Raw genomic sequence first — 26,517 nt, forward strand, 5'->3', positions numbered from 1 at the left:
GGAGATCCCAGGTGGAGCTTCTCAATCTGCAGCCCCCTGGCTTCCTCGGGTCACAGCCGGGTGACTGGCTGCTGTGTATCCAAAGGTGTTGGCCACCAGGCAAGACCCCTAGGTGAGGGGTGTTCCCGGCATACCTGTGCCCTGAGTGTGCACCAGCCCTTCCTGGTTGCCTGGGTCTGCCGGTCTCGGTGCAGTGCGGCCGGGGGTCCCTTGTGTTCCCAGGACAGCTTTGGTTCCCCTGCCCTCCTTCCTGTCCATTTGAGATCTTATGTGACTCCACCTGAGGGGCTTCCTGGGGTTGAGAGAGGAGCAGGGCTCTGGGCTTGAAATCCTTCCCCCTACTTTCTCCCCGAGTGACCTTGGATAAAGAGTTTCGGAATCTCCTGCAAATCCGTCGTCTTTGTGGTGCACTAGGCCCTGGGTTTGAGCGTGCGGCAGAAAGCAGGATTCAGTCGTGGTGGCTGTAACTGTCCCCGTGTTCCTGCCATGTGACAGAACAGGCCAGCAGACGCTCTCAGAGGGCAGAGCTCTCATTTGGGATGGCCTGGGTGTATTTGCTGGCACATTATCGGCCTCTATGAGGACTCACTTGCATTCACTGGGCATCTGGGGAAGCCAGCCCTGGTGGAGTGGGAAAGAGCTCCTCCCTCCCCCCCCTCCCCCCATCCCCCTACCCCCCACCACCCTGTCCCGCCCTTTTGGAACTGAGTGGATTAGGGCCTGTGTAACTGCTGTGTGGGAATCATAGGAGTAGAGCTTAGAGCAGGGGTATGAGGTGGCTGTTTGGGGGGACCAGGAACCTTGGGAGGCCTCTCCGGTGCTGGGCAGGCCTGAAACACTGGGAATACCGTTTCCCAGTGGGCTTCTTGCAGGTTTGATGTTAAGGTTCCCTTTATCTTTAGACACGGACTTTGTCCTTTCTGCTTTCTCTTTGTGGCGCTTTTTGTCTTCTCTGCCTCCTTGTCCTTCCCCTTTCTTCATCCTCAGCTCTGTTTCTCCTGCTGCCACTCAGTCCCTCCCTTCCCAGGCCTTTCCCCTCTCTGTCTGTCTCACGGTTTCAGGCTCGGCCAGCCCTTTCTTTGCAGCCTACAGGCTGAGGGCAGGCAGAGGACAGATGGGGGCTGGTCAGGTCCTGGGGATTCACCCTAGTCACGAGGGTGGGGGGGTCAGGACAGGAAGGAGGAGCCCCTGGCCACTCAACAGTGCCCCTTCCTGCTGCTGGCCTTGACCAGGTGCCGGTGGCCTTGGCAGCTGGAGCAGCAGAGTCAGGAGCATTTGGGCCAAGACTGTAACCCAAGGCATCCCCGGTGCAGTGTGGGGAGTCAGCTGCAGGTCTCTTTTATGGCTCAATGAGACTTTGGCTTAGGGCCTGAAGGAGGCCCCAGAGCCAGCAGAGGAACCTGTGGAGGGGCTGGGAGGGCTTGAGATGTGAGGTCCCACCTGCCTCCCCCTCAGAGGGCACAACTGCGTGTGTGCTGCCCCCGCACTCCCTGGCAGGAGCAGCCCAGCTCCAGCCTGCAGCCTGCACATGACCCCTCACCTCAGTGACGCTCAGAGGCTATTTTCAGAGGCATGAAGGGCCAGGGCCCTTCCTAAGGGTGCAGCCTGGATGAGGGACTCACGGCTTATTCTGTAGGTGTCGCCCCAGCATAAACAACCCCTTTCTCAGGAGGTGGCAGAGGCGCTAGCGCGGCTCTGCGTGTTCTCCGGCAGACAGCGGCATGTGGCTGGGGGACTGGGGATGAGAGCACTCATTTCTCCCTCAAGTTCTTCCCACAGGCTACCCACAAGTGCAGCCGAATCTAAGAATGGGGTGTTGTCACCCCTGTGCCATGGAGGCAGAGACTGAGGTTCCGAGAGGCAAAGTAACTCACTCAGGGTGTCACACAGCAGGGGCACACCCAGGCTGGGCTGGAATCCCAGCCTGTCTGGCAGCCAGGTCATGGCCCTCAGCCATCCCTCCCCGTGTGCCGGGCTCTGCTGGGGCTCGGGACCAGGGCCTCTCCCAGGTCACAGTCTGACCATCTGTAAGACGGAGGCTGGGTGCTCTGCTTGACTGGGCCCCCCTTTGTTGGGCAGTGCCAGGAAGCAGGCCGGTGCTGTGCCCCACCTCGTCCCCTGCTGGAGCTGCTCTTGTAAGTGGGTGGGCAGCATGGAGGCCAGCCGGAGGGTGCCCCAGGGTGCCTCCCCTGAGCCAGCTAGCAGGTGGGGCTCCCAGGGGAGCAGCCAGCCATGGTGACACCAGCAGCAGGGCTGGTGCTCTGCGAGGGACAGGAGCTCTGGGGTTATGGCTCAGGTTGAAGACCCCTGTCCACTGGACTCTGTGGCCCAGTTACATCCTGAGTCAGGCCAAGCCTGCACCAGCATGCGTCTCTGCCCTAGGAAGTCCTGACAGAGTGGGGTGGTCACTGCAGCCCATTCCCACGGCAGGGGTGTGCCTCTGTGCTGTGGCCACCACCCTGGTCTCCTGGAGGGCCGGGCCTTCTCCCTCCATGCTTCCTCTCCCTCATGTCTGTGGTTCCATGGCATGAGCAGAGAGACAAGGCAAGCTGCCCAGGAGTAGGCTGCGTGTTGGAGCCTGGGAGCCCTTTGGCTGGACAGGAGGAGGAGAAAGAGAGGAGAGAGGGGCAGGGGGGAGGCGGCAAGGGAGGTTGGAAGCCCTGGCCTTGCTTCCCAAGGAGGAACCTGAGTGGGGCGAGGGCTGCCTGTGCTCAGCCAGGCCTGTGTGGGGCGCTGCAGGGACAGGGATGAAGCCAAGGGAGACAGAGCTGGCAAGCAGGTCTGATGTTGGCTCCTGGCAGAGCAAGCCTGGGAAGTGGAGTCAGAAGAAGGCTCCCTCGGGTCATGAGCCATGCCTCTGGGGCTTGTCCTGGTCCCCCCCACCCCACCCCTGCCCGAGACCCCACTCCTTGTTCCTTCGTTACCTTTGTGCCATCTCCTCCAGATAAAAGAGACCGGCTGTCATTCTTCTGAGAGCTAGAGGGTGTTGGGTGCCCTCTCTCCAGAGTGGGGCAGAGCAGCGTGGACTGCTGGGGGCCTCAGCAGGGGTCACCTAGGTATGGCCTCACTTGCCCTGGCCGCCCCCTCTGTAGCTCTGTACCGGCTCTGCAGGCATCACTGTGGCACAGCTGGCCAGTTGAAACACAGATTCGGTGGCCAAGGTGCCGTCTCTTCCTGAGGAGGGACGCTTAAAGGGACATTATTTCTGAGATTAGAATGAAACACTTGTGCTTGCTGAAACTGCCCAGTCGTGTGATGAAAAGGTCCTATTTTTATACTATTTTTATACTGTCATAGAAGAAACAACCACAGTGATGTTTCACCGATTGCGAAGCTGATTTTGACAGAAAAATCCTTTCTTCTTCTAAGAAGTTAAAGGAGGGTAACAACCCTGGACCCTCTCTGAGTGTGCTTGCAGGGGTCACAGGCACTGGTGTGGCCCCTCCTTTGCCCCCTCCGGGAAGGCTGTGGGCGGAGAGTGGGAATCTGGCACCCGGTGTCAGAGGGAGTTTGGATCCTGCCGCTTGCTCAGTGGGTGACCTCCGGGAGAGGGGGCCTCTTTCTCCTCCTGGAGGGCAGATGCCAGTAGTCCCAGACCTGCCTGTGAGAGGAGAGTGCGCGCCCATTTCACAGGTGGGGGCTGGGGCTCAGGGAGGTTTGCTACATACTCTGCATAAGGGTACCTTGTTCAAAAGGATACATGGAGGAGCTGAAGGCTGTAAAGGTGACTGCCACTTGAGAGAGTGGGGATGTGCCCCTCCTCTGGTCTACCAAAGCTGACAGCTGGGTGAGTTCCCTGACTTGGGCCCCCAGCTCTCAATCTCACTTGTCCCCCACCAGACTCCCTCCTCTGAGATCAGCCTACCATCCTCTCCCCACCCTGGGAGCCTGACCCTCCTCACCAAGACTTTCACTGTAAAACAGGATCAATTGACCCTTGATTCTTTTTTTAATTATATTTTATTGATTGTGCCATTACAGTTGTCCTGATTTATCTTCCTTTGCCCCCCTCAAGCCAGCATCCCCCCACTCCCTCAGACAATCCCCCCACCCTTGTTCATGTCCATGGGTCATGTGTGTAAGTTCTTTGGCTGCTTCCTTTCCTACACTATACTTTACATCCTCATGGCTACCGAGTAACTACCTATTTGTATTTCTTAAACCCCTCACCTCTGACCCATTCTCTCCCTCCTCCCTCCCATCTCTTTATCTTTAACCTTTGGTGTTTTAATTATGGTGTGTCATGGAGTGGGCCTCTTTGTGTCCGTCTAGTTTGGGACTCTCTGAGCTTCCTGGAATTGCATGTCTATTTCCTTCACCAAATCAGGGAAGTTTTCTTTCATTATGTTTTCAAATAGATTTCCAATTTCTTGCTCTTTCTCTTCTCTCTCTGGCACCCCTATGATACAAATGTTGGAATGCTTACAGTTGTCCCACAGGCTGCTTACACTACCCTCATTTTTTTGGATTCTCTTTTCTTCTTGTTCTGACTGATTGGTTTTTGCTTCCTTATGTTCCAAATCATAGATTTGATCCTCAGCTTCATCCACTCTACTGTTTTTTCCCTGTAATTGTTCTTATTTCAATTAGTGTATCCTTCATTTCTGACTGGATCTTTTTTATGCTGCTGAGGTCCTCACTAAGTTCCTTGAGCATCCTTATAAGCAGTGTTTTGAACTTTGCATCTGTTAGATTGCTCATCTCCATTTCATTTAGTTCTTTTTTTTCTGGAGTTTTGATCTGTTCTTTCATTTGGACCATGTTTCTTTGTCTCCTCATTTTGGCAGCCTCCCTGTGTTTGTTGCTATGTACTAGGTAGAGCTGCTTTGACTCTGTGTCTTGGTCGTGTGGCCTAATATAGTAGGTGTCCTATAGGGTCCAGTGGCACAGCCTCGCCTATCACCCAAGCTGGGCACTCAAGGTGTAGCCTTTGTGTGGGCTGAGTACGCCCTCCTCTTGTAGTTGAGCCTTGATTGCTGTTGGCAGGTCAATGGGAAGGATTTACCCAGGCCAGTCAGCCTCAAGGACTGGCTGTCACCACTGACCACACCTCTGCCTTCCGTGGAGGATCAGCTGTGCAGGCACAGGGTGGTGGTGCTCTGATGTAGTCTGTTGCTGTCCACTGTGTGTGTTGGTCCTAGGGTTTCCCAGGTGGTGCAGCACCCACCTGTGTTTGGCCCTGGGCCACCCTGCCTGAGTTATGAAGCAATCCGAGATGGCTGCTACTTGTGCTGGGCTTGGAGATTTCTAGGCGAAGCCAAGCTGTGATTCTAGGCTGCTAGTTCCGGGCCTGGGGCTCACTGAAGCCAGCTCCTGCTTGTTTGAGAGGATTTACAAGTTGTGAAGCATGAGCCAAGACCAGCCATTCATACAGAAAAGCAGCTTGCGTGGGCCCATAAGTTGGGTGGACCCATAAGTTGGGTGGTGTAGAGTCTCTGGGGATCTCCAAGGTGGATCAGTGTTAGCCAGGTTGATGGAATCTTAGATAAGGTACCAGTCTTCCATATCTGTGGGGGGAGGGCCCAGAAGAGGGACAATGGCCTCTGCTCACCTTTCTGCCAGACAGCTTAGCCTCCCCCTGCACGCCACTTGCCCTTCAAGCCACCACCCCAGTGCCAGAGCCCAGAGGGAATGAGTCTGAGTAGGTGAGTCCATGTGTGGGTTCTTTAAGAGGAAGTATATGGGGTTCCAGCATTTTCTTCCACTGACTGACTCAATCTCTGCTGGTTTTTGCAGCCAGAAGTTGTGGGGACTTATATTCCTGCCACTGGGACCCTGGGCTGAGGGCCTGATGTGGGGCTGGGACACCTCGCTCCTGAGATATCCCTCCTAAATTTTTATCCACCACACATGGGTGAGGGACCAGCCCGTTTCGAGTCTGCACCCCTCCCGCTAGTCTGAATGGATGTGGTTTCTTTAATTCCGTAGTTGTCAGACTTCCATTCAACTCGATTTCTGTTGGTTCTGAGTGATGTAATTTTAGTTGCAATTTTGTTGAGGTCATGCGAAGAGGCGAGCCATGTCTGCCTTTGCCTCCATCTTCAACTCTAGATTCTTGATCCACTTTCGCAAAGCACAGTCCAGTCCCGCCCCTCTCAGGATCTGAGGCCATTTCCTGGGACCCGCCGGATCAGAGTGGGTCCCAGAGGGCACACCTGGACTTCTCCACATTCTGGAGAACCGGGGAAGGGGGGGGTGGAAAGCATGAACCACATCAGGGGAGACCCGAGGGAGTCCCAGAGCCCAGCAAACCTCGGCCTGTTTCTTCCCAGCATGCACTTGGTGCATGCTAATGTGAGCCCTCTCTGTGCTCAGATTCCGTCCTCTGGTCACCGGGAACATGAGGACTGTCACTGTCCCCATTTTCTAGATTGGGCCAAGTGAGGCTCAGAGGTTGAATGGTGTGTCTGCAGCCACAGGGAGGTAGAAGATGGCACTGGCCTCTGCATCTGACCTGTGGCCGCAGCTGGTCCTTCCAATGCATGGTCCCTGGCCTGAGATGCTGGGAGTCCCCCTTCCGCCCCCGCCGCTTGTCCCAACTAGCACTCCTGTTCCTGCTGTCCCTCCCCCTCCCTGCCTGGGAGCACAGCTCAGCTCCGTCTTTCTGGAAGTGTTCTTACCCCCTCCACTCCTCCCCAGACCTGGCACCCCTGCCTTTGTTTCCAGGTTGTCTATGGCTGGTGGGCAGCAGATAAACTGAGGCCACCAAAATTTAGCAAGCTGAAGGGGTCTTATGTTCCTGAGACTTCACAATTTCAAAATGTGTGTTAGCTCTGCTATTGACAGAGTTTCCTGGGCAGACAGCCGTTTGAAGCCTCAGGCAATCCCTCCCTTCCGGGGACTCTGGGGGGAGGCGGTCAGGGAGGCTCTTAGCCTGTCAGTCCCCCCCCCCCCCGCCCCCCCCCGCCTCCATCAGGTGCTCAGGCCTTGGCCTGGAAGGGGAGCAGCTGTTTGGGGCCCTCCTTGTTGCTAGGTTTTCCATCTTGCCTGCTCTGCCAGGTTCTGGCCCTGCGCAGAAAGGAGTCAGGACTAGGTCCCTAGGCTCTGTGTCCCCATCAAGCATCCTAGTTGGCAGTAACTCATCCATAGACCACAAATCCTTAAGGACAGGGCACCTGTGGCAGAAGGTGTCTGGCTCTGGGCCTGCCGCCACCCCCTTGCTGGTAGATGTTTGCAGGAGCCAGGAGGGGGCCTGTGAAATGGGCAGGCCTCCCTGGCCATGAGGGTTCAGTCCTGGTTCCCACAGGACTCCTGGACTTGGAGGTGGCCTGTGTGGGCCATGTGACCCAGAGAAGCCAAAAACCTCCCTGTCCCACTGTCCCCTCGGCTGAAAATGATGGTTAATGGTGCGGTTGTAGAAGGGCATGAGCTAAGGGTGTGACGAGGCTGGTCCAGGGCAGGGGCTCTGGAACACTGGCCACTAATAACCACAGAGGCAGAGCCAGGGGCGTGGGGCCCAGCGGCACGTGTGAAAGCACAGCACTGTCCGCGTGCTTCCTACCAGCCAGAGGCCACCAGGGCCGGGCTCAAGTCTGGACCCTCACTGCACAGCTCTGTGACTTTGGGCAAGTCACTTACCGTCTCTGGGTGGCAGCCGCCCTGCAGGTGAAAGGATGATGCTGGGCCCTCTCAGGACACGGTGAGCCCTGAATGGGGTGGTGTCTGTGACCAAGCACCGTGGCCAGCAGAGCACTGGCAGAGCACCAGGGAGGGACAGTCACACTGACCGGAATGGTGAGCATCCAGCTGGGCTGGGCATTTGGGGTCAGTGGTACCAAGTGAGCAAGCTGCTGAGGAGGACAGTACGTGGTCAGAACTTGGGTGTGAGGCCACCTAATCCACAGCTGTGGAATTGGTTCCACTTGCCTCCGAAGGGGCTAGGAGAACGGGGAGAATGAGTGGGTGCGGAATAACAGTGCACGCCCAAGGCTCTGGTGTGAGCCTGGGGCCACGGTACCTGGTCCATGGTGGCAGGCAGCTCTCCTGAAGGCTCTAGGGCCCTGGGCGGGGGAGGGGGAGACTCTGGCTTTATAAGGAAGACGGTGCTGCTTCTGAACACTGAACTCCAGGTCAGCCTGCACTGGCCCATCCCTGCAGCCAAGGCCTCTGCTCTGAGTGAGCAGAGCAGCCAGCAGGGGTCACACTGGCTGGCGAGGGGCCCAGGTGCAGCGTGCTCCTCGTCAGCACCGTCCCTGATGGCACAGGGCAGGTTGCACTCAGGAGCTGGCTGTAAATCCCACTAGTCCACTGGTGTCTCAAAAAATCAGAGCTACATCCCCACGGGCAGATAATCCCAAATACCCATGGTCCAGGGAGCCAGCAGGGCCTGCGACTGTGAAAACGTCCGTCAAGGAGGGAGTGTGGTAGGTTCAAAGTACTTTTGTTCATCCCTCGCCTCCCTCTAGAGAGAACAGAGGTTCCCCGCATTGAAAGAAATATGAGTTCAAAATACCTATTTTTCTATAATGTTCTGTTCAGTTCTGATGACACCTAAGTGATTGGCCTTGAGCATGCACACTGCAGTGTCAGTCCTTGCCTGAGGCTTGGAGGAGACCCCCAAGGCAGGAGGGAAGGTGTCGGGGGCATACCTGCCCCTCCTGCCTTTCTCCTCTGCCTCCTCTGGCCCAAAACAAAGCTGGAATCCCAAGAAAGCCCCCGGCCGACGTTCTCCCAGCACTCCTGCAGGCGTGCCGGCCTCCGTCTTAATGAGGGTCCAGAGTAGATATGTGCATTTGACTCTGTATCTCATGCAGAATTATCATCGAAGGCATTGCCGGATGCTACACTTTCCCCTCACAGGACAGCTAATGATAAACCCCCTGAAGGATGGGTCTGGGGAAAGTTCAGTGAGTCAGTGCGCGTGCTTCTCAGGACAGCGCGGACAGAGCCTGCCTGGCCTCCTTCTTTGCCGAGACTCCCAGGGAGATCAGAATTAAACGTGTGCTCGATTACAGTTATGAACTGACATGAGTTTCTGATACATTTTATCTTGGTCTTCATTCTAAAGAGAATTGGACTTATTTGGCTGCTGTCATGCTGTAGAATCAGAAGTTCCCTGAAACCCCGGGGTCCATGAGCCGGGCAGTGGAACTAGGAGGACTCGCAGTGGCCCGCGGGGCGGCGGCCAGAGGAGCTAGATCCCTGGCCTCCCGGAGGCTCCCTTTGTCTAGGCTGTGGGTTGTCACGAAACCCAGCGCTCATAGTTCTTAATTCGCCAGTGCCTCGTCGATGGGAGAGATTGTCGCCTGGCTCTCTTCCCCCGGAAGGAGTGGGTGTTCTGACAGAGGCCCCAAGCTGCTGGTTGAGTGGCTGGGAGTGTGGGGGTTGGGGGCGGGGCAGGGGATGGGGGAAGCTACTGGTCCAGTCTGGTGGCCTTGGGGCCTCCTGTGTATGTGAGACAGATGAGAGACTGTGGACACTTTTACCTGAGAAGAGCCCGGCCCGGAGTGAGCTGTGGACACTGGGGAGGTAGACGGGCCTGTGGACCTGGTTGGTGGTCCCTCCTGGGCTGGGAGGTGGCTGGAGAAGGCTGCTGGGGGCTGGTCCCAAGGCTGCGACTTTCCGAGCCGCTGCAGACAGCCCAGCTCTGGTCCTCTAGGAAGGCAAGCGAAGTGCTTCCGTAGCTCTGGGCAATGCGGCAGGGCTGAGGCCTCAGTGCGAGAGGAGGTCTGGGCAGAGAGATCTGCGCTTGGTGACCTGCTTGGGCGAGGCTGTCATAGGTAGAGTTGTGACAGCAAGACCCCCAGTCTTTCTTGGGCACCTCTCTGTGCCCAGTTCTCTGCCAGGCACTTTAGAGAAGCAGCAAATGTTGGATGAATAAATGAACAGATGGAAGGGTCCCACTCTCTGGGGGTCAAAGCCAACTTCGCAGAGGCTGGAGACACATGCGTACCCACGGCCTACACACTCACACATGCCCTGCATTCCCTACACATGTACACACCTGTGCACACACCCTTACCCCTGCCTGCACCCACGTTTGCGAGCACATACCCCGCCACCCCATGCCTCCTGCTTGTGCACACACCTGTGCACCCCTGCGCACATTTATCTCAGAACAAGTTTCCCGAGCCGTGCAAGCTGTAGTTTTGGCCAGTGCTCCTTCGGCTCGGGGCCACTCCCTCCTGTCATTTACCCTCCTGGAGGGGCTGTCTGGATGCTTCCAGCCCTGCCATCCTCTAGCCCGGTGGTGACCCCAGGGTGATGACTTCATCCCCCTGAGCTTCTCTCCACAACCAGTAAATTGGGGCTGATGGTCTCCACCCTGCTTTCCTCGCAGGGTGGTGCCCAGGCTTCATTACCAGGAGATATAGGAGGAAAGAGTGTTTAGTACACTGCAGTTGTTTTCCGAATAGTCAGATGCTGCTGTTGTTTGCACCGCGTGGACTCCAAGATTCCTCCACCCCAGCAACCACTGTCCTTGGTTGGATGGGGCACTGCGGGAGGTCGCAAGGAGCCTGGCCAATTCTGAGACCCCCGTTCCACCTGGTGACACTGGAGGGGTACAGGCCCCCCTGCCCTCAACCTTTACTGGGGTCCATGGTCTGATGGGGCAGGTAGGGGTCTCAGCCATCTGGCTGTGGGCCCTGGGGACAGAGGAGAATTTGACAAAGGCCAGTGTGGGGAGAAGGGAGGGAGAAGCCACCTGATCAGAGCATAAGGCTAGAGGAGGGTCCTTCGTTCAAGGAAATGTCATCTCACCTTCCACGCTTGGCTCTCTTTACTGGGGTCCACACCCCAAGTACAGCCGGGAGCCCCTCCTTCAGGGGGAAGCTGGGGTTGTCTCTGGAGTGTGTCGGGGCTCCTGGGGGGTATGAGCAGGAGCTAGGGGGCTGCCCAGGTGCCGCCACAGACCCTTGAGCTTCAGTAGACCCCTGGGAAAGTCCAGGGGATGTGGGATGGGAGTGAAAGGAGCGTGGGGTCTGCTGGGTTGGCAGAAGGCCATCCATCTTTTCTTCCAAGCTGTGACTGGGGATCAGGATGTTCGTTGGCCCCCTTCGGGTTCAAGCATCTGCATATGGGGTCTGCAGAGACCCAGGAGCTACGCTGTGGTGGCAGGGATGTGGGAGTGGGGCTATAGTAGGCACTTTGCAAGGAGCCCCTGACCGGTCCACCTTGTTGTCGCCTTCCCCCCAATTTAGCCCAATCCTGCACCTTAACACTGGGGAAACAGAAGCCTGAGAAGCAAAGGGCTGGCCCAAGGTCACACGAGAATAGGAGTAGAATCTAGGCCTCCTATCTCCTAGCCCAGTGCTCCTTCCCGTGCCTGGGAAGGTGGAGCTTTTGCTGGAAGACATCTTTTGTGGAGGATAGTGTGGACTCATGTACTTGCGTGAATGAAGCCAAATTGTAGCAATGGCCTTGTGGGCTGGAGCAATCAGGACGGGCTCCTCAGAGGAAGAGGTAAAGTCTGGTTCACCAGGGGGGGTGGGTGAGGTACAGTGGGGAGCAAGTTTGGCCAGCTTGTTGTGTCTCTCATTGGTTGAGCCTTCCTGAGGCGTCCTCAGTGTAACCTTACCCTGTGCTCAGGTGCGCTATGAAGGTTTATTATCCTCACCCCCTTTTACAGATTTGGTCTTTGAGTCTATAAATATTATCTGCGCCAGTGTTCCGTACCAGGTCCTGTACCCCAGTGCTGGGACTCAGAGGGGACCAGGCTGACTGGCACTGCCCTTCGGGGCCACAGTCTGATGAGGGAGCCAGCATGGTGGCCTCCTGGCGGGGGAAAGAGCTGTGTGATCTGGGACCAGTTACTACGTCTCTCTGTGCCTCAATTTCTCAGCTGAAGAATGGGGATAAGGAAGTCCCTTCCTCCTAATATTTATAAAGGGCTCAGAACAGAGCCAGGCACGTTGAAAGTGTAGTCCCTGTGTGTGTGTGTGTGTGTGTGTGTGTGTGTGATTAGGGTTATCAGAAGGGACGAGCTAATTGTAGGTTGTGAGCAAGTGCTACACAGGAGGGAAGTAAAGGGAGAGGGAGCTTTCCGGAGAGCTGGAGTGTTTTCTGTCCTGACGGGGATGTGGGTTCCAGGGGTGTGTGCAATTGGCAGACTCACTGAGCTGGACTCTTGGAGTTTGCATTTTACTGTGTGTAAAATAGACCTCAATAAGCGAAGCATATATATAAAGGAAGTAGAATAGAAGGTGGAGAGAAAATGAGGGTATCTTGAGGCCCTCTTTAAACAGGGCAGTCAGGGAGGGCTTCTGAGAGGAGGTGACATTGAGGGGATTCCTGGAAGAAAAGAAGACTTTAGCCATGGGGAAGAAAGATGAGGAAACTGAGGCTCTAAGAGGTTTGGGACCACACTCAAAGTCAGCTGTAGGGATCAAATGTGACAGCCCAGCCCTCTCCCTGCTCCTGTGCCTGTTCTCGGGGCCTTGGCACTCAGAGAAGGACTGTTCTCATTTGTGTGGACAATGATCCCCTAAATACGGACTGAGTGGGAGGGAGGTGGTGAGAAGCTCCACCTCAGTACAGCACAGGGGGCAGGCCCCCCACTGTGAAGCTCTCTGGTCCCTCCTCTCTCTCCTCTACCTCTAGCTCCTTCCCTCCACAGCCCATCCCCCCACCCCCTTTGCTCAGGAGCCCCGTGTTTCCTGCCAGGCCCCAGCCAGGGACCCCCAGCTTCACCTGACCTACCTCTGCCCTCACTCTGCTTCCAGCCTGGAGGGAGGTTCAAGCTGAGCCCACGGAGAAAAGAAGGAGCCGGGCGAGCGTGTGGCATAGGCATGGGCTCCAGAGGGTGTGGCCTGTCCTTCTTCTGGCAGAACCAGAAGTGTTTGGGGCCAGGGGAAGCAGGAATAAGGTGGGAAAGGAAGGCAAGCCCTGCACACCTGGGGAGGAGTCAGCCAGGAGAGGATGGCGGAGGGGGTGAGGGTGGGTGGTGGGCTTAAGTGGGGTGGGGAGTGAAGGGTACAGGGGGAGAGGTGGGGCTGAGGATAATACCAGAACTCTTCCAGCTGTGGGCTTGGGAGTTTTTGAGAGGAGAGAGGGGACTTTGGTGTAGGTGAAGGTGCCAGAAGCAGGACAGAATGAGGAGGGGGTCCAGGAGCCAGCCTGCGGTCCCCACAGGACAGGGTCAGGTCAGGCTGGGGACAGGGAGAAGTGTTAGGATGCCAAGTAAAAAAAGGATTCGGAGAAGACAGAACAGGGAGGGAGGATGGTGTGTCTGGAGTCCTGTGGCTAGAGCCACCTCAGGACACAGTGGGGGCAAACTGATGTGGGAGTGTGGTGACTGAGCATCCATGCCCAGCACTGTGAGTGGGAGTATGTGGGCATGGGGAACTGAGGGCCTCTGTGGGAGGACGCGGCAGCAGGAGCAAGGGATCCTTGGTTTCCAGGCTGGGAAATGGAGCAGGGACGCCAGAGTGGGTGGAGGGCTTGCTCAGCGCCCTGCACTCCTAGGCGAGGGCGGGCTACCGAGGAGCTCTAGGGATAGAGGAAGAGCCAAGGGGCAGCGAATGCCAGAACACACTGCCTTTCTCCCCGCAGCTCCCCACAATGGTTTATCTTTGCCTAGGAAGCTTGGCCCAGAGCCTTCCCCACATAGGGTGCTGGCAGAGGAGGAAACCAAGGCCTGGGGTAGCCTAGAGTCCTGTGTCTGCCAAGCAAGATGGAGCTGATCTGAATCCCAGCCTTGGTTTCCCACCCTGGTCCTCAGCCCTGCTCAGCTAGAAAACAAATGTGGTGGGGCCCCAGGGGACTATGGCTGGTCCTTACTCTCCCTATTCTGGGCCGCCTCCCCCTGCATGCCTGCTCCTTCTCTTCTGCTACAGCTCTGAGCAGGGGTGCTCCAGGGCCGTGCTCGTGTCTGGTGATGGGCAGTGTGCTTGGCAGCCACAGCCCAGGGCTGAGTTCCCCTGAGCAAGGGTCCCGTAGCCGCCCACCTGCTCCCTGCCTGGCCGTCAAGCATTCTGTGGGCGTGACCCTGTTTTTATTCCACTTTGCAGAGTTGTGGGCTGTGGCTTGGAGCTGTGAATGTTTGCCTGAGGTCACACTAAGTCATTGGAGGAACTTAGCCCCAAACCTAAACTTCACCCTACCAGGTTGTGACTTCTGTCAGCTAGGGTCCTCTCTGCCCCCAGAGTCTATTTCTGGGTCCTCAATCCTTATGCCTTCCCATTGTAGAAATGAGACTCAAGGGAGCGTGGCCCCTGGCCTGGGGTCCCACAGCTGTTGCGTGATTGGACTTCAAAACCCGTTCAGTTTCCTCTTTACTTGCTGCCCCGGGAAGGGAGGATGGGCCTCTCTGGCCTCTGAACCCTTCCAAGCTGTCAGCCCCTCCCAAAGCCCTCCTGAGCCACCAGCCAAGCTGCTTGAAGCTGGCCCTCAATCAAGTCTAGAGGCTCATTGGACCATAAGTGAGGGATTCCACTCCTCATTTTGTCCTTCATAAACTGGGTGACTTTGGGCAGGCCCCAGGCCTCCCTGAGCCTCCACATCCTCTGCAAAGTGGGGCCAGCGGCACCACCTGGGTGACTGCTGTGAGCCTGACCTTCTGTGCCGACCTGCCCCCAGCTCCTGTACGACAGCCTCAAGGCCCGGCAGGAGGTGGAGCACCACTGGCAGGCCTCGGGCGGCCCCCACATCGTGCGCATCCTGGACGTCTACGAGAACATGCACCACAACAAGCGCTGTCTTCTCATCGTCATGGAGTGGTATGCCACCCGCCTGTGCCTCGTCGGTGCCCCCTTGGTCCCCGGGCTCCTGCCATTCTTCCAGGGGCTCTCCGTCCAGATAGCAGCCCCAGGAGGGACCCCGGCCCCTGAGGAGTAGCAGAGGGGCAGCTACAGGCCCTGCCCCAGGAGACCATTCTCTGGGAGGTGGGAGGGTTGGGAGCAACCCGGGAGCAACCGGGTTGGAAGATGGCCTCCCTGGGTTGCCATGCCTGAATGTGGATGGGGGGTGGGGAGAAGAGCGGGACACACAGTCCCCTCAGCTTTCTCCTTCCTGCTGGGGTTTGCATGCTCACGGTTGCATCAGATGCTGGGTAAGCAGGACCCAGCACAGGAAGCCCAGTGCAGCCCCCTCCACCCAGGGCTCCTCCCACTAGCTCTGTGGCTCAGCCCTTGCCTCCCTCAGGTCCTGGGGCCCACATCTGGGCCTCCAGTTGCTCTCTGTCTGCATTTGGGGTCCACTTCATCCTACAGGTTAGTAGCTTTGAGTCAGATTTGGGGTTCAGATCCTGGCTCTGTCCCCCACTAGCTGTGTGACCTTGGGCAGCTGTTAACCTCTTTGAATCTCTCCAACTCCCATGTAAAACGTGGAGGAAGATCTTAATGTGCGTTAACCCTGTACTTGATTCCATTCCAAGTGCTCCATGCGTATTGCTGATTCGGTCTTCACGACTCTGTGAGGCTGGTGCTATCGTCCCCATTTTACAAAGGAGGAAGCTGAGGCACAGAGAGGTGAAGGGACCCTCCCAGGGTCACACAGCAGCGTGCATGAAGCATTTTCCCAGGGCACAGCACAGAGTAGATGCTCAGAAAACAGTAGTCCTGGTGATAATTGACATCCTCATTTGGGAGAAACTGAGACGGGTGTGGGGATGGGGTTGCCCGAGCCTCAGCCTGGTGGGGTGGTGCCACTGGAAGTACACGACCCTCCCCAGTTCTGAAAGTTCAGTACAACCAGGCTGACAGGCCACCATGCTCCAGGCTGTTCGGGCACAGGGAGCGGGCAGGGACTGTTCCCCAGGGGAAGAGCAGCTGGGTCTAGGCCCCTGATTGGGGCAGGGCCGGGCTGATGCCGAGCCTCCCTCTCCCTGCTTACAGTCCCCTTTCCTTGTAGCATGGAAGGTGGGGAGCTGTTCAGCAGGATTCAGGAGCGTGGCGACCAGGCTTTCACTGAGAGAGGTACGTGCACTCAGCTGGATCAGTGGTGGGGTTCGGACCCAGGTGGACCCCACTGAGTTGCTGTGTGTTGCTGGGCAAGGCCCTGCTCCTCTCTGTACCTCAGTCTCCCCAGCTGAACCAGAGAGGCTGAGGCAGAGTGTCTCTGCCCCAAGGAGTTCCGTGGGTCTGTGACACCTCGTTGGAGATGGGCTGTCTGTGGCCTTGGGAGGGGGCCCCAGAGCTTCTGGTACTGATCAGCAGCTGAGCTGGGGAGAGGTAGCCCAGGCCCGAGGAAAGAGGTCCAGGTGGGCGAGGGCATTCCCAGAGGAAATCAGGGTACCTGGGGCAGGCATATGGAATGGGGGCCCCGGGGTTGCAGGAGTGCTGCCGCCATCTTGTGTTGTCCCTGGGGAAGCAGGGGGGCACCAGGCTGCCTGACCTCTGACTGGCATCACTCCCCCCTCCTCTGTGTCTGCAGAAGCTGCAGAGATCATGCGTGATATTGGTACAGCCATCCAGTTCCTGCACAGCCATAACATTGCCCACCGAGATGTCAAGGTGAGGCTCCAGGACCCAGGCTGGGGGACCAGGGAGGGAAGTGTGACCCACAGTCCCCATGGCTCCCGGCACCCGGTAAATGGGGGCCCAGTCCCTTCAAGGCCTCTGTTTCCTGGCCCGGACTGGTCTGTTCAGCCTCTTTTCCCCTGCTTCCAGCGTACTCATTCTGCTCTGGCCAGATGGGTCTCCTCAATTCCTTCGAATAGCATGATGCCAACAGCCGTAAGTGCAGCTGAGTGCCTACTGCAAGCCAGGAGGCCCTGGCAAGCATCTCATTTAACTCTCACCTAACCCTGTGAGGTTAGCTGCCAATGCCCATTTGGCAGATGAGAAAACCGAGGCTCAGAGAGAGATTATGTGTCTTGTCCAAGGCCATGAAGTTGCCACCCTGGGGTTCATTCATTCATTTGTTCCCTCGGCAAGGAATTTTGTGAGCACGCAATGGGCTGGGCCTCAGGCAGGGGCTGCCTGACACTGTCGGGGTTTCTGTGAAGTACTAGCCTTTGTAGCTTCGATAGGTTAGGCCTGCTTGCTCTTCCTGTGGATGGGCTTCACAGACGTGCTGGGTGCTGGAGCTCTGCGCTCCCAGTTTCCTGTTGGGGAGGACAGGGTCTTAGAGGTCGTCAGGTTCAGCCCAAAGAAAGGCAAACTGAGACAGCCCTGCATATGCACGCAGGTGCCAGCCACCATTGGAGCAAAATCTGCGCTCCTGGGCCCTCTGCCCAGGCCAGCAGCGTGGCCTCCTAAGGCTGGTTTCCTCCCAGGACTGGGCAGAGGAGCTGCGGGGCCAGCTGCCGCATCAGGGCCTGCCTCTGGCTGGGCCCTGCCAACCGTGCAGTTCTTGCATTCTGCATACACATGCAGCCATGACACACTCACCTGCTGAACCCTGGCTTTGTTTGGGCCCTGGTTTCCTTTTTCCCCAAGGAGGGGAAAACCTTCAGCAGAGGAGGTTCCCTTGTGTAGGCAAAATCTGCTTCCCTGTTTTTATTCCGATCCAAGGTCGCTCCACTCTGGGACTTTAGCCAACACCCTGTCCTTCTACTCTTCTCCACGGGCCTGGCTCCTACCCATTCATTAAAAACCAGCTTCAGGGCTACCTCCTCCATGCAGACCTCCCCACTGCCCTCATCCCTCCATTCCCTCTGTGCTCTGCAACTGTGAAGAACTGTCTCTGGGCAGCTCCAGGGGCCTAAGCAGTGGGGGCCTCCTCACTGAGTGTCCTCAGGTAGGGCAGCCCTGTGGGCTCATTTGGGGCTGGGTACAGGACCTGTGCTTGGCAGCGCTGTCTCGTGAGCATCCCGTCTTCCCCCAGGACCCTCACTTAGCATTTCACAGCAGCATCACCAATGCAGGCTCAGAAGTCCCTGTCCCTGGGCTCTTTGTGGCACTTGGTTCTTTATGACTTTGAACACTTGCCTCAGTTTTCCCTCCGTGAAAGGGGGTATTACCTCCCAGCCTCCTTGGTCTTTTCTATATTTGGCCCACATTGTTGGGGACAAAGGCCCAGGTCTTTTTCAGGAGATGGACTGGTTCCTCCTGCATCGATTGGAGTGAGAAAGGGAGGAAATGTGGCTGAAGGTCACCTTGGGACTCTGCCCCTACCTGGTACCCAACTCCAGACTGATGTGTTCTTTTCCTGGCCCAGCCTGAAAACCTGCTCTACACGTCCAAGGACAAAGACGCAGTGCTCAAGCTCACCGACTTTGGCTTTGCCAAGGAGACCACCCAGAACGCCCTGCAGACACCCTGCTACACTCCCTATTATGTGGGTGAGTCCTGGGGACAGGCTGTGTACCTCCCTACCCGCACTGGTCCTTGAGGTACTGTGGGGCAGCCGGTGGGTTGCAGAAGTTGAAGGGTTAAAACTCAGTAAGGAGGGAGGGGGATTCTGCCCACATGGAGGCAGTGATAGGGTGGGGGGGTCCGGAGGCTGCAAAAATATTCTCCCAAACTTCAGCTTCTGCTTTTGAAAATAGATCCAGGAAAAGTCTGGCTGTGGCCTGTGAGCAGAATGACATCACAGCAGCTCTAAATATATACGTGATAAAAGGCTGCCACCAGCTCTGGACGGAGCCCAGCTGCGGTTGTTTTTCTCCTTCCCTGGTTCTTATCTTCCTGGGATTCATATTCAGAAAGTGGGCAGGCCTTTCCTCCTATATGAGAGGGACACAGGGCACCAGCCGCCAGTCTTGTGGGAGAGGGTCCCTTAGGCCAAGGCTTGGATGGGGCCTGGGGTGTGCACATGCTCACGCACCCTGGAGAAGTTCCTCGCTCCTCTGTGAGCGGGCAGGCCCCAGACCTGGAAAAGTTCCCGGGGAAAGTGCCCCATCTGAGAGCTGGGTACCGCCCCCCTTCACCAAGGGCTCTCCCTCAGCTGAGCCTTCCCAGAGAGCTGCTGAAGGGGCGAGAAGCCCCGGAGACCATGGCTCTCCGTTCATCAGGATGCACTTTGCAGCCCTCTAACTTAGAACACCCTCTGGCCTACCCCTCTCACCACCCTCCTGGGAAGACCCAGGTCCTGTGGGATGGTAGCCAAGGTGGCAGTGGAGCCCTCAGCCCTGCCCCCAGTCCCTCCTTGCCCTGTTTGTTCAGGGGGAAAGGGACACAGGGCACCTTTCACCTATGGCAGGACCTCACCAAGCCCCAGAGTGGCCTCCTGTTCCCCCACCCCCCTCACCAAGGCTGAGCTGGACCCCAAGGAGACTATGGTTCCTCACAGCCCGGCCTCAGTGTGGGTTAATTTTTTCTGGGAGCTGTTCGCCCTCCCCCTATTTCACACACATACTGCCTTCCCAGAAGGTGCCAGACACCAGTCTGCTCTGCCCTACCCCCCAGTCTGGGTGCCTGCTCCCCACCTTGCCCAGACTTCAGGCTCCTGCCTGGCTCTGAGACCCTTGGAGCTGAGAGCCCCCTGTGCCCTCTGCTCTGGTAGCTCCTGAGGTCCTGGGTCCAGAGAAGTATGACAAGTCGTGTGACATGTGGTCCCTGGGTGTCATCATGTACATCCTGTGAGTACTACCTCCTGTGCACCCCCGCCGCACCCCCTGCCCCGTGTACCCAGTGCCACATGCCCTTGCTGAGTGCAGAGCAGGTCACTCTTCACACAGTCTGCCTTTCCCTTCTGGTCACCCAACGCCCCTCCTGCAGGCTTCCTGAAGGCCTCCCCATACAGGGGCAGGGGGCTGCGAAGAGCCTGGGGGTGGGGGCAGAGGGCTGGGGGCAGAGGCAGTGTCTGGCTGCCTGTCTTCCCAGGCGGGAACTGGGGGAGGAGAAAGGGTCCACTCTGGCACTCCTCCAGCCTGTGCCAAATGACCTCCGCCCTCCCCCAGCCTGTGCGGCTTCCCACCCTTCTACTCCAACACGGGCCAGGCCATCTCCCCAGGGATGAAGAGGAGGATCCGCCTCGGCCAGTATGGCTTCCCCAACCCTGAGTGGTCAGACGTGTCCGAGGACGGTGAGTGACCACTCTGCCCCGGACCCCGTCAGCCGTCATTCTGGGAGATGCCACTTTGGTGTCAAACTGGCCCGTGTGCAAGCACTGGCTCCCCCACATCCCCACTGTGTGGCCCTAGGCCAGTTGCCAGCCTTTTTGGAACTTCAGTTTCTCTATCTGTCAAATAGGCTCAAAATTTGCCTCCTCAACACTTCCTCTAACTGCTGTGCCTCATTCATATTTCCCCTGTGGGGCCTACAAACAAGCCTGCCCCGTCAGCTAGTCGTTGCTGCTTGACAAATGACCCTGGACACTGACAGGCTTGTGAGGAGAAACAGTTATTAGCTCACTGTTACTGTGGGTTAGGACTTTGGGAGCACGTGCAGAGAGGGTGGTAGGTGGGGCACAGCTGGGGGGTGGGGCTGGCACTGGGGGAACTCCACCACCTCACCAGGACCCCACTCCCCAGCCAAGCAGCTGATCCGCCTGCTGCTGAAGACGGACCCCACGGAGCGGCTGAGCATCGCACAGTTCATGAACCATCCCTGGATCAACGTGAGCACCGACAGGGCACCTGGGCGGGAGGGTGGCGGCTCAGGAGGCCTTGGCACTCTAGGGCCACAGATGCGTGGTAGTGCCCCACCCACTTCCCTTTGTCGCTGCTCCAGTCAGCCTCCTTCATCTCCCTGAGCCTCGGTTTCCCCATTGGAGACCAGAAGAAGGGTTCGGGGGAGGGAGCCATGAAGTCCCAGGTGCATGCAGGTCCTAACCCATGGGTTCGGGGCCCCTCGCAGCAATCCACGGTGGTGCCGCAGACGCCGCTGCACACGGCCCGAGTGCTGCAGGAGGACAAAGACCACTGGGACGATGTTAAGGTGGGTGGACTCGGCCTCAGTTTCCCTGCAGGTTCCAGGGTTTTGGAAAACGGGACTTCAGGGTGGCGGCTAGCCAGAGTCTGGGTCTTCGGCTCCTGCCCCATGCCTGGTGCTTGGGGCGTCTCTGACGGCACCAGGGGGCCCACTGTGGTGTGTGGGGCCTTGAGCTGCCCTGCCCCCATCAGGGTGGCGCTCCTGGCTCACTCCTTCAGTGCAGGGGCTTTGGGCCAGGGGCTCAGTGAACGGCCTTTGGCCCTAAGCTTCAGCCAGAACCCGTCTTATAATCTACAATACTTGGGAGGGGTTAAGCCTGGTTTCAGACTCAGCAGAGGCCAGGTTTGAGCGTGTGGGGCAGCAGCTTCGAGCCCCAAGACTCCCAGGGCACAATCTTTAGGCTGCAGTGCCCTGCGTGCCCAGTAAGATAACTCCCCCTGCAGGCCTTGTGGTTCTGAGTAGGTGATGCTCCAGGTCCCTGTCCTGGTTACTCTGGTGTGGTCCCAGGGAGTCATTAAGGCACTTCCTGTGCCTGAGAGGATCAGCACGGTGCCTACCACAAAGAACTGTGTGGTGCAGATGGACAGGCCACACAAAGGTGGCCATTGCTGTCACTGACATTATTGAAGGGGCTGCCCAGGCAGGAGGGTGATGGCTATTGAGGTCCCCACATCCTGCCATCTGCCCCCAGGAGGAGATGACCAGCGCCTTGGCCACCATGCGAGTGGACTACGACCAGGTGAAGATCAAGGACCTGAAGGCCTCTAACAACCGGCTCCTCAACAAGCGGAGGAAGAAGCAGGCAGGCGGCTCCTTGGCCTCGCAGGGCTGCAACAACCAGTAGCTCCTGGGGCCACGGGGAAGCCAGCCTCCAAGCCTGCGTGACAGACAGCAGCGACTGAGGCCCTGCCCCAGAGGGCTCAGGGCCATTTTTTTTAAACAAAAGAACTGTTTTGTTGTGTTTGAATTTGTCACTTACAACTTCAGGATGGGGGACCCTGACCCCAACCCTCCTTCAGAGCCCCAGTTCAGGCTCAGCTCTTAGAGAGGGGCAGTGCCTGGGGCTAGGGAGCTGCCTGCTGATCCTCAGCGCCTTCGCCCAGAGTGGCCTGAGAGCCTGGCTCTGCCTGACCTGGATCTGGCCTTAGGCTTGTAGGCCACTTGTGGTTGTGGCTGGGCTTCCCTCCTTCCATGAAGACACCCCCCTGTGGTGTGGGCTGATGGGCCTGGCCTTGGGAAAGGCAGTGGGCCATTGGTTGCCATGGTGACTAGGGAGAGTTGCTGTCTGTGAATGCTAAGTTAAGGGAGGGAGAAGGGGCAATTGAGGGTCCTCAGCCTTTGCCTTCCGTGGAGGCCGGCCTATCTCCCACTGCTTACCCCTCTCAGGCTCAGCCTCTTTGGTCTCCCAAAGACCACAGGGTCAGTCTGTCTGTCTCCCTGGGTGGTCCAGCCCTATGTTGCTGCAACCCCATCCCACAGGACCCGCCAGCCCTCAGAGCTCCTCCTCCACACTCCCTGGGCCCAGCCCTCCATTACTAGCCCTGAACCAAAGAGTGGCCTCTCATCTCAGCTGAGGGTGGGAGGTATTTTTAATGCTTTTCTACTTTAGAAAATGTCACTGTGACAAAAACCAGTACAGTTTCTCTGCCCCCACCTGCCACAGGATCCCAGGCAGGAGAACCCCTCTCCATAATGGTTTATTCTCCACCCTGCCCTGGTGGACTCGGGTACCTCTGTGAGAGGGGATAGCTGGGGGCAGGGCCAAGAGGCTCCCTGTTAACCAGAGGTCTCTATTAATGCTCCAGATCAGACCTGAGGCCGTGGAGGGCTGCTGAGTAGCGCTTTGAAAGTCCGTGCCTGGCCTGAGTTGGAGCAGAGAGCGCTCCTCCTTGCCATTCCGGGCTTACCTGGCCCCCGCGCCCCTGAGTGGGGCTGACAAGTGCCTGACGCCCAGCTCACTTCCCGGCTGGGAAACCCGAGACCACGTCACATAGGACAACACTGCTAATAAACACCATTTTGGCATTTCCCCTGGTTCCTGGGTTTCTCTTTGTCTATATGAGTGGACAAAAGTGGCCCAAGGCAGCCGCTCATACCCACTAGTGATTTCACCCCTGCTGGGGAGGGTGCCAGGCTGGCTCCAGCGCCACTGTGGCCTCTCCAGGCATGGGAAGGTCAGAAGAGCAGAGGGATGGCAGCTGTCTCGTGTCCCCAGCCCTGTGCTGCCTGGTGCAGTGTGTGTGACGCCGACCCCCAGCTCTGTGTGTGCCAGCGTCTTCCCACAGTGGCCACCCCCAGCTGTGTGCCAGCCTGCTGAAGGGCAGGCACGGTGCCTGCTGCAGCGCTGAGCTATTTTCAGAAGCTGCCAGGTTTCATTTGGCAGTGAGAATATTGGGGAGGGGAGGGGCGGGACACTGGAGACTGTCTTTTGACTACTCTAGCAACGGAGCACCCTCAACCTGCAGGGGCCCTTGCGGGCAGCCTGGGGCAGGGGTGCGGGTGGGGGGCCCTGACTGTGGCTTATTCTCTCAGGTCCTATCTTGAAACCTCCTAGATTTCTGAGAGCTCACCGGGCTCTGGCTTTTGCAGCAACCTGCCCTCCTCCACCTCCCTTCCCCTGGGGGTGTGGGGGAGGTGCGGAGCTGCTGGAAGGCAGGGACAGGCTCCCTCCAGAGATGTGTGCTGCTTCCCAGCCTGGCGACTTTGGACAAGTCCTCCAGCTTTCCTGCCTCAGTTTCCTCAACTGTGTAGTGGGGATGCTAGTGCCCACCCAGGAAGTCGTCTAGGGGCTGGCCGATGAAGCGTGTGAACCACTGTGGGAGGGGCCGGGAGAACCGCCCTTGCCCAGCACCCTTTTGCCACCCCAGCCGTCAAGGAGAGAAGTGCTTGCAGTTGCTTAGGGAAAAGCAATCCAGCCCCAAGATTACCTCTGGGAATTTTCCATGCAGAAAATCAGGCTTTCTCTACCTGTGGGGTCTCACTCCCAAGGGCCTGCTCTCCACAGCTGCAGCAGATGGGACTTGGTTCCAGTCCTAGGCTTCACAGAGGGTAGCGCACCCTCTGAAGGGCCTCTGGCTCCCCAGATGAATTCTGGGGTCTCACAGAGGCTGTGGTTCAGACCAACCCTCGTCATGGACTCTGTCCAGTGAAATGGTGGCCAGATGCAAAGGCAGGTAGAGTCTGTGTGGTCACAAAGCGGCAGAGATGCAGACAGACTCCTTCCCTTAGCTACGGAGCAGCCCCTGTGCCTGAGACCCCGTGCTAGGTGCAAGGCAGGCAGCATGAGAGCCTCGGACAGGTGTCTCACTTCAGGGGGTGCACAGTCAAGGGGTAGAATAAAATATCACACAAATACCTGTTGAAGCTGAGACTTGAGACCATCTGTGAAGAGGACATGGCTTGAGGAGGAGGTATCATGGGCCAGTTTAAGCCAAAGAGGGGATATATGTACCCCAGTGGCTGGGCAGGGTGCCTGACAGGTTACTGGGTTAAGCAGAACTGCAGGGCTATGCGCCCCTCAGCTCTGCCTGTCTGTGCTTCTCCCTGGGGCTGGCCTTGATCTTCTGCCTGCATAGCCTTCACATGCAAGACTGGGGCTTCAGCAGTCTCGGCATCTGCTCAGGTGTCCGTCTGCCTGCCAGTCCCAGGGATGGACTCATCCTGGCCATGCTTGGCCCATTGCTGTTGTGGGGGAGAGGGCATGCCTCCTCCTGTACCCAAGTGGATGAGGGGTGTGCAGCAGAGGTGAGTAGCCAAGGAGAGGATGGAAGGATTGCCCCCAAGTCTCAGGTCTGCTGGGTCACTTCTAAGCTAATGAGGAGCCTGGATTAGCGGCAAGCCCAGCCCAGGGCATGGTCCCCAGATCTCAGGCATCAGGTGCAGCATTCACAGACCAAGGCTTGGAGACTGGATGCCTGGCCAACTCACCCTCTTAGGACCTCAGTGTGGCTTTCTGTGAAGTGGAAACAAATCCCTGAAAGTCCGCTGGTATCAGGTGAGCTAAGAAGTGGCCACACGTTCACATCAGCCTGTTCAGAAACAGGCATTTGCATGGGCTCCATGTGACTTCCCTGGGAGCTTTCAATAAAGAATCCATAAGAGGTATATTCATACATGTACATGTGTGAGTGCTTGTGTGTGCATGCAACATTTCTTCCAAGTGATGCTCCTCCCCCTGACCCAGTCGACAGCAGAGTTCTCTGTCTTGCAAACCTGGTGCTGGCTGGTTTCCAGTGGCCGGGCTCATTGCTATTCCACACCAGCCCCTCTCCACCCTCGTTTCAGCCCTTCCGCTGTAGTGTCACAATTGAGCCTCACAATGCAGCCTGCCGCAACCCCTGTACGGGTCTCCATGTTTCCAGGCCTGCTTGAAGCTCTCTCTCTGGAAGGCATGGGGAAGGGGCCTAGGCCCCAGGTAGCCGGCTCTGGATCTGGCTGCCTCAGGCTGAGCCTCTGCATCCCTAGTGCATCCTCACAGCTTCCCCCAAACCCAGCACGGTAAACTTCTTCTCCCAGTGGCCAGGAGGCAGGAAGGGTCTAGGAAGCCCACTGTGTATGGGGTTATTTTGAGCCAGGAGACCTGAACTTTGGTTGGCATGCAATCTTGGGTAAGGCTATTCCACTTTTTTTGAGGTTCCCTGTCAGGAAAATGAGACATTGATAACTCAGGGCCAGATAGTTGGCAGCTTGTGGGAATGCTCTGTGGTCTCAGGGATATCAAACACTTTGCTGGGCCTCAATTTTCTTCTCTCTTAAGTGGGAGTAAACTTCACAAGGACTTTGGACTTGGCCACCCCCACCTCTTCTCCACCACAGCCATGCCCACCAGTGCAGCCCAAGTGTCTGCTAGGTGACATGCTAAGCTGCCAGGACTCTGCCAGTTCCACCCTCTCCATTTCCCCTGACTGGGGTCGGGGGTGGGGTGGGGGGGTGACTCAAGGAAACGGATTTCCTGGGGTCCAGAGCAGCTGGTCAGGGCAGGTTAATTGGGGTATGGGGCCACCTGCTGGTCACCCAGGTGAGCATTCAGTAGATGTGTGCCTACTGTGTGCCAGAGCTTGAGGGAGCTGTGGTCCTGCCTGGGTGGAGGGGAGCAGGGACCATAACATTGTGAGTAAGTGCCTACTATGTGCCAGGATGGTACTGGAGCTTTACCTAGGTCATCTCCCTTGGTCCACATGGAGAAACTGAGCCTCAAGCTCTTAGCCACTGCCTCGCTGCTGGAGGAGATCAGAGGATAGAATGCTACTTTTGACTGGAGACAATCATAGAAGGCTTTCCAGAGGTGGTGACCTATGAATTTGAAGGGCAAGCCAGATTTGGCTAGACAAAGACTTGGGAAAAGGGTATTGTAGCTGGAGTCAGAGCCTGTGTCTGATTGAGCTGCCCACTGCCCTTGAGGCTTCTCTCTCTTTGAAAGCCCCTGGCAGGCCAGGCTGTAGTGGTCTGTGCAGTGAAGCTGGCCAAGGCTACCAGGGAAGACAGGTGAGGCAGAGGAGGCTCTGTCCAATGGCAGCCAGGCGCGTCCAAAGAATCAGTCTGTCCTCACAGGGTCATGAAGGGATCCAGGAACCTGAGGCACAGGGCTCCTCACTGCACAAGATGAGGGGATGGGTTTGCTCAGAGTATCTACTGGGACAGGCGTCCCTGGGCTATTGGCTGGGGCAAGCCAGGCAGATGGGAGTCCTTCCGTAGTAACAGAACCCATAGCCAAAGTGGGGTGACAAGGACAGGAGGGTCATGGGATGTTTCTGAGAGGGGCACACTCTGTGGTGGACGAACAACAAGAAGTTGGCTGTAAGAAGAGCAGGAGGAAGGGCAT

The 26,517-nt window shown here is 57.4% G+C and overlaps 1 protein-coding gene across 2 annotated transcripts in view; it reads left to right on the top strand.

Annotated features, from left to right (window-relative positions):
• The window catches only part of MAPKAPK3 (MAPK activated protein kinase 3), a 28,289-nt gene extending 5,564 nt beyond the window's left edge, over positions 1 to 22,725 (top strand). For both annotated transcript variants that reach the window (XM_024566155.3, XM_024566156.4), the window contains exons 3-11: positions 14,518 to 14,657; positions 15,790 to 15,854; positions 16,312 to 16,391; positions 18,040 to 18,163; positions 19,327 to 19,402; positions 19,724 to 19,848; positions 20,297 to 20,382; positions 20,622 to 20,702; positions 21,388 to 22,725. In XM_024566155.3, the coding sequence (XP_024421923.1) occupies positions 14,518 to 14,657; positions 15,790 to 15,854; positions 16,312 to 16,391; positions 18,040 to 18,163; positions 19,327 to 19,402; positions 19,724 to 19,848; positions 20,297 to 20,382; positions 20,622 to 20,702; positions 21,388 to 21,540 (930 nt within the window). In that variant the 3' untranslated portion in view covers positions 21,541 to 22,725. The remainder of the gene's footprint in view (positions 1 to 14,517; positions 14,658 to 15,789; positions 15,855 to 16,311; positions 16,392 to 18,039; positions 18,164 to 19,326; positions 19,403 to 19,723; positions 19,849 to 20,296; positions 20,383 to 20,621; positions 20,703 to 21,387) is intronic.
• Positions 22,726 to 26,517: the final 3,792 nt, after the last annotated feature.

The sequence above is a fragment of the Desmodus rotundus genome, chromosome 8 (assembly GCF_022682495.2).
Source record: "Desmodus rotundus isolate HL8 chromosome 8, HLdesRot8A.1, whole genome shotgun sequence".
Classification (NCBI taxonomy): domain Eukaryota; kingdom Metazoa; phylum Chordata; class Mammalia; order Chiroptera; family Phyllostomidae; genus Desmodus; species Desmodus rotundus.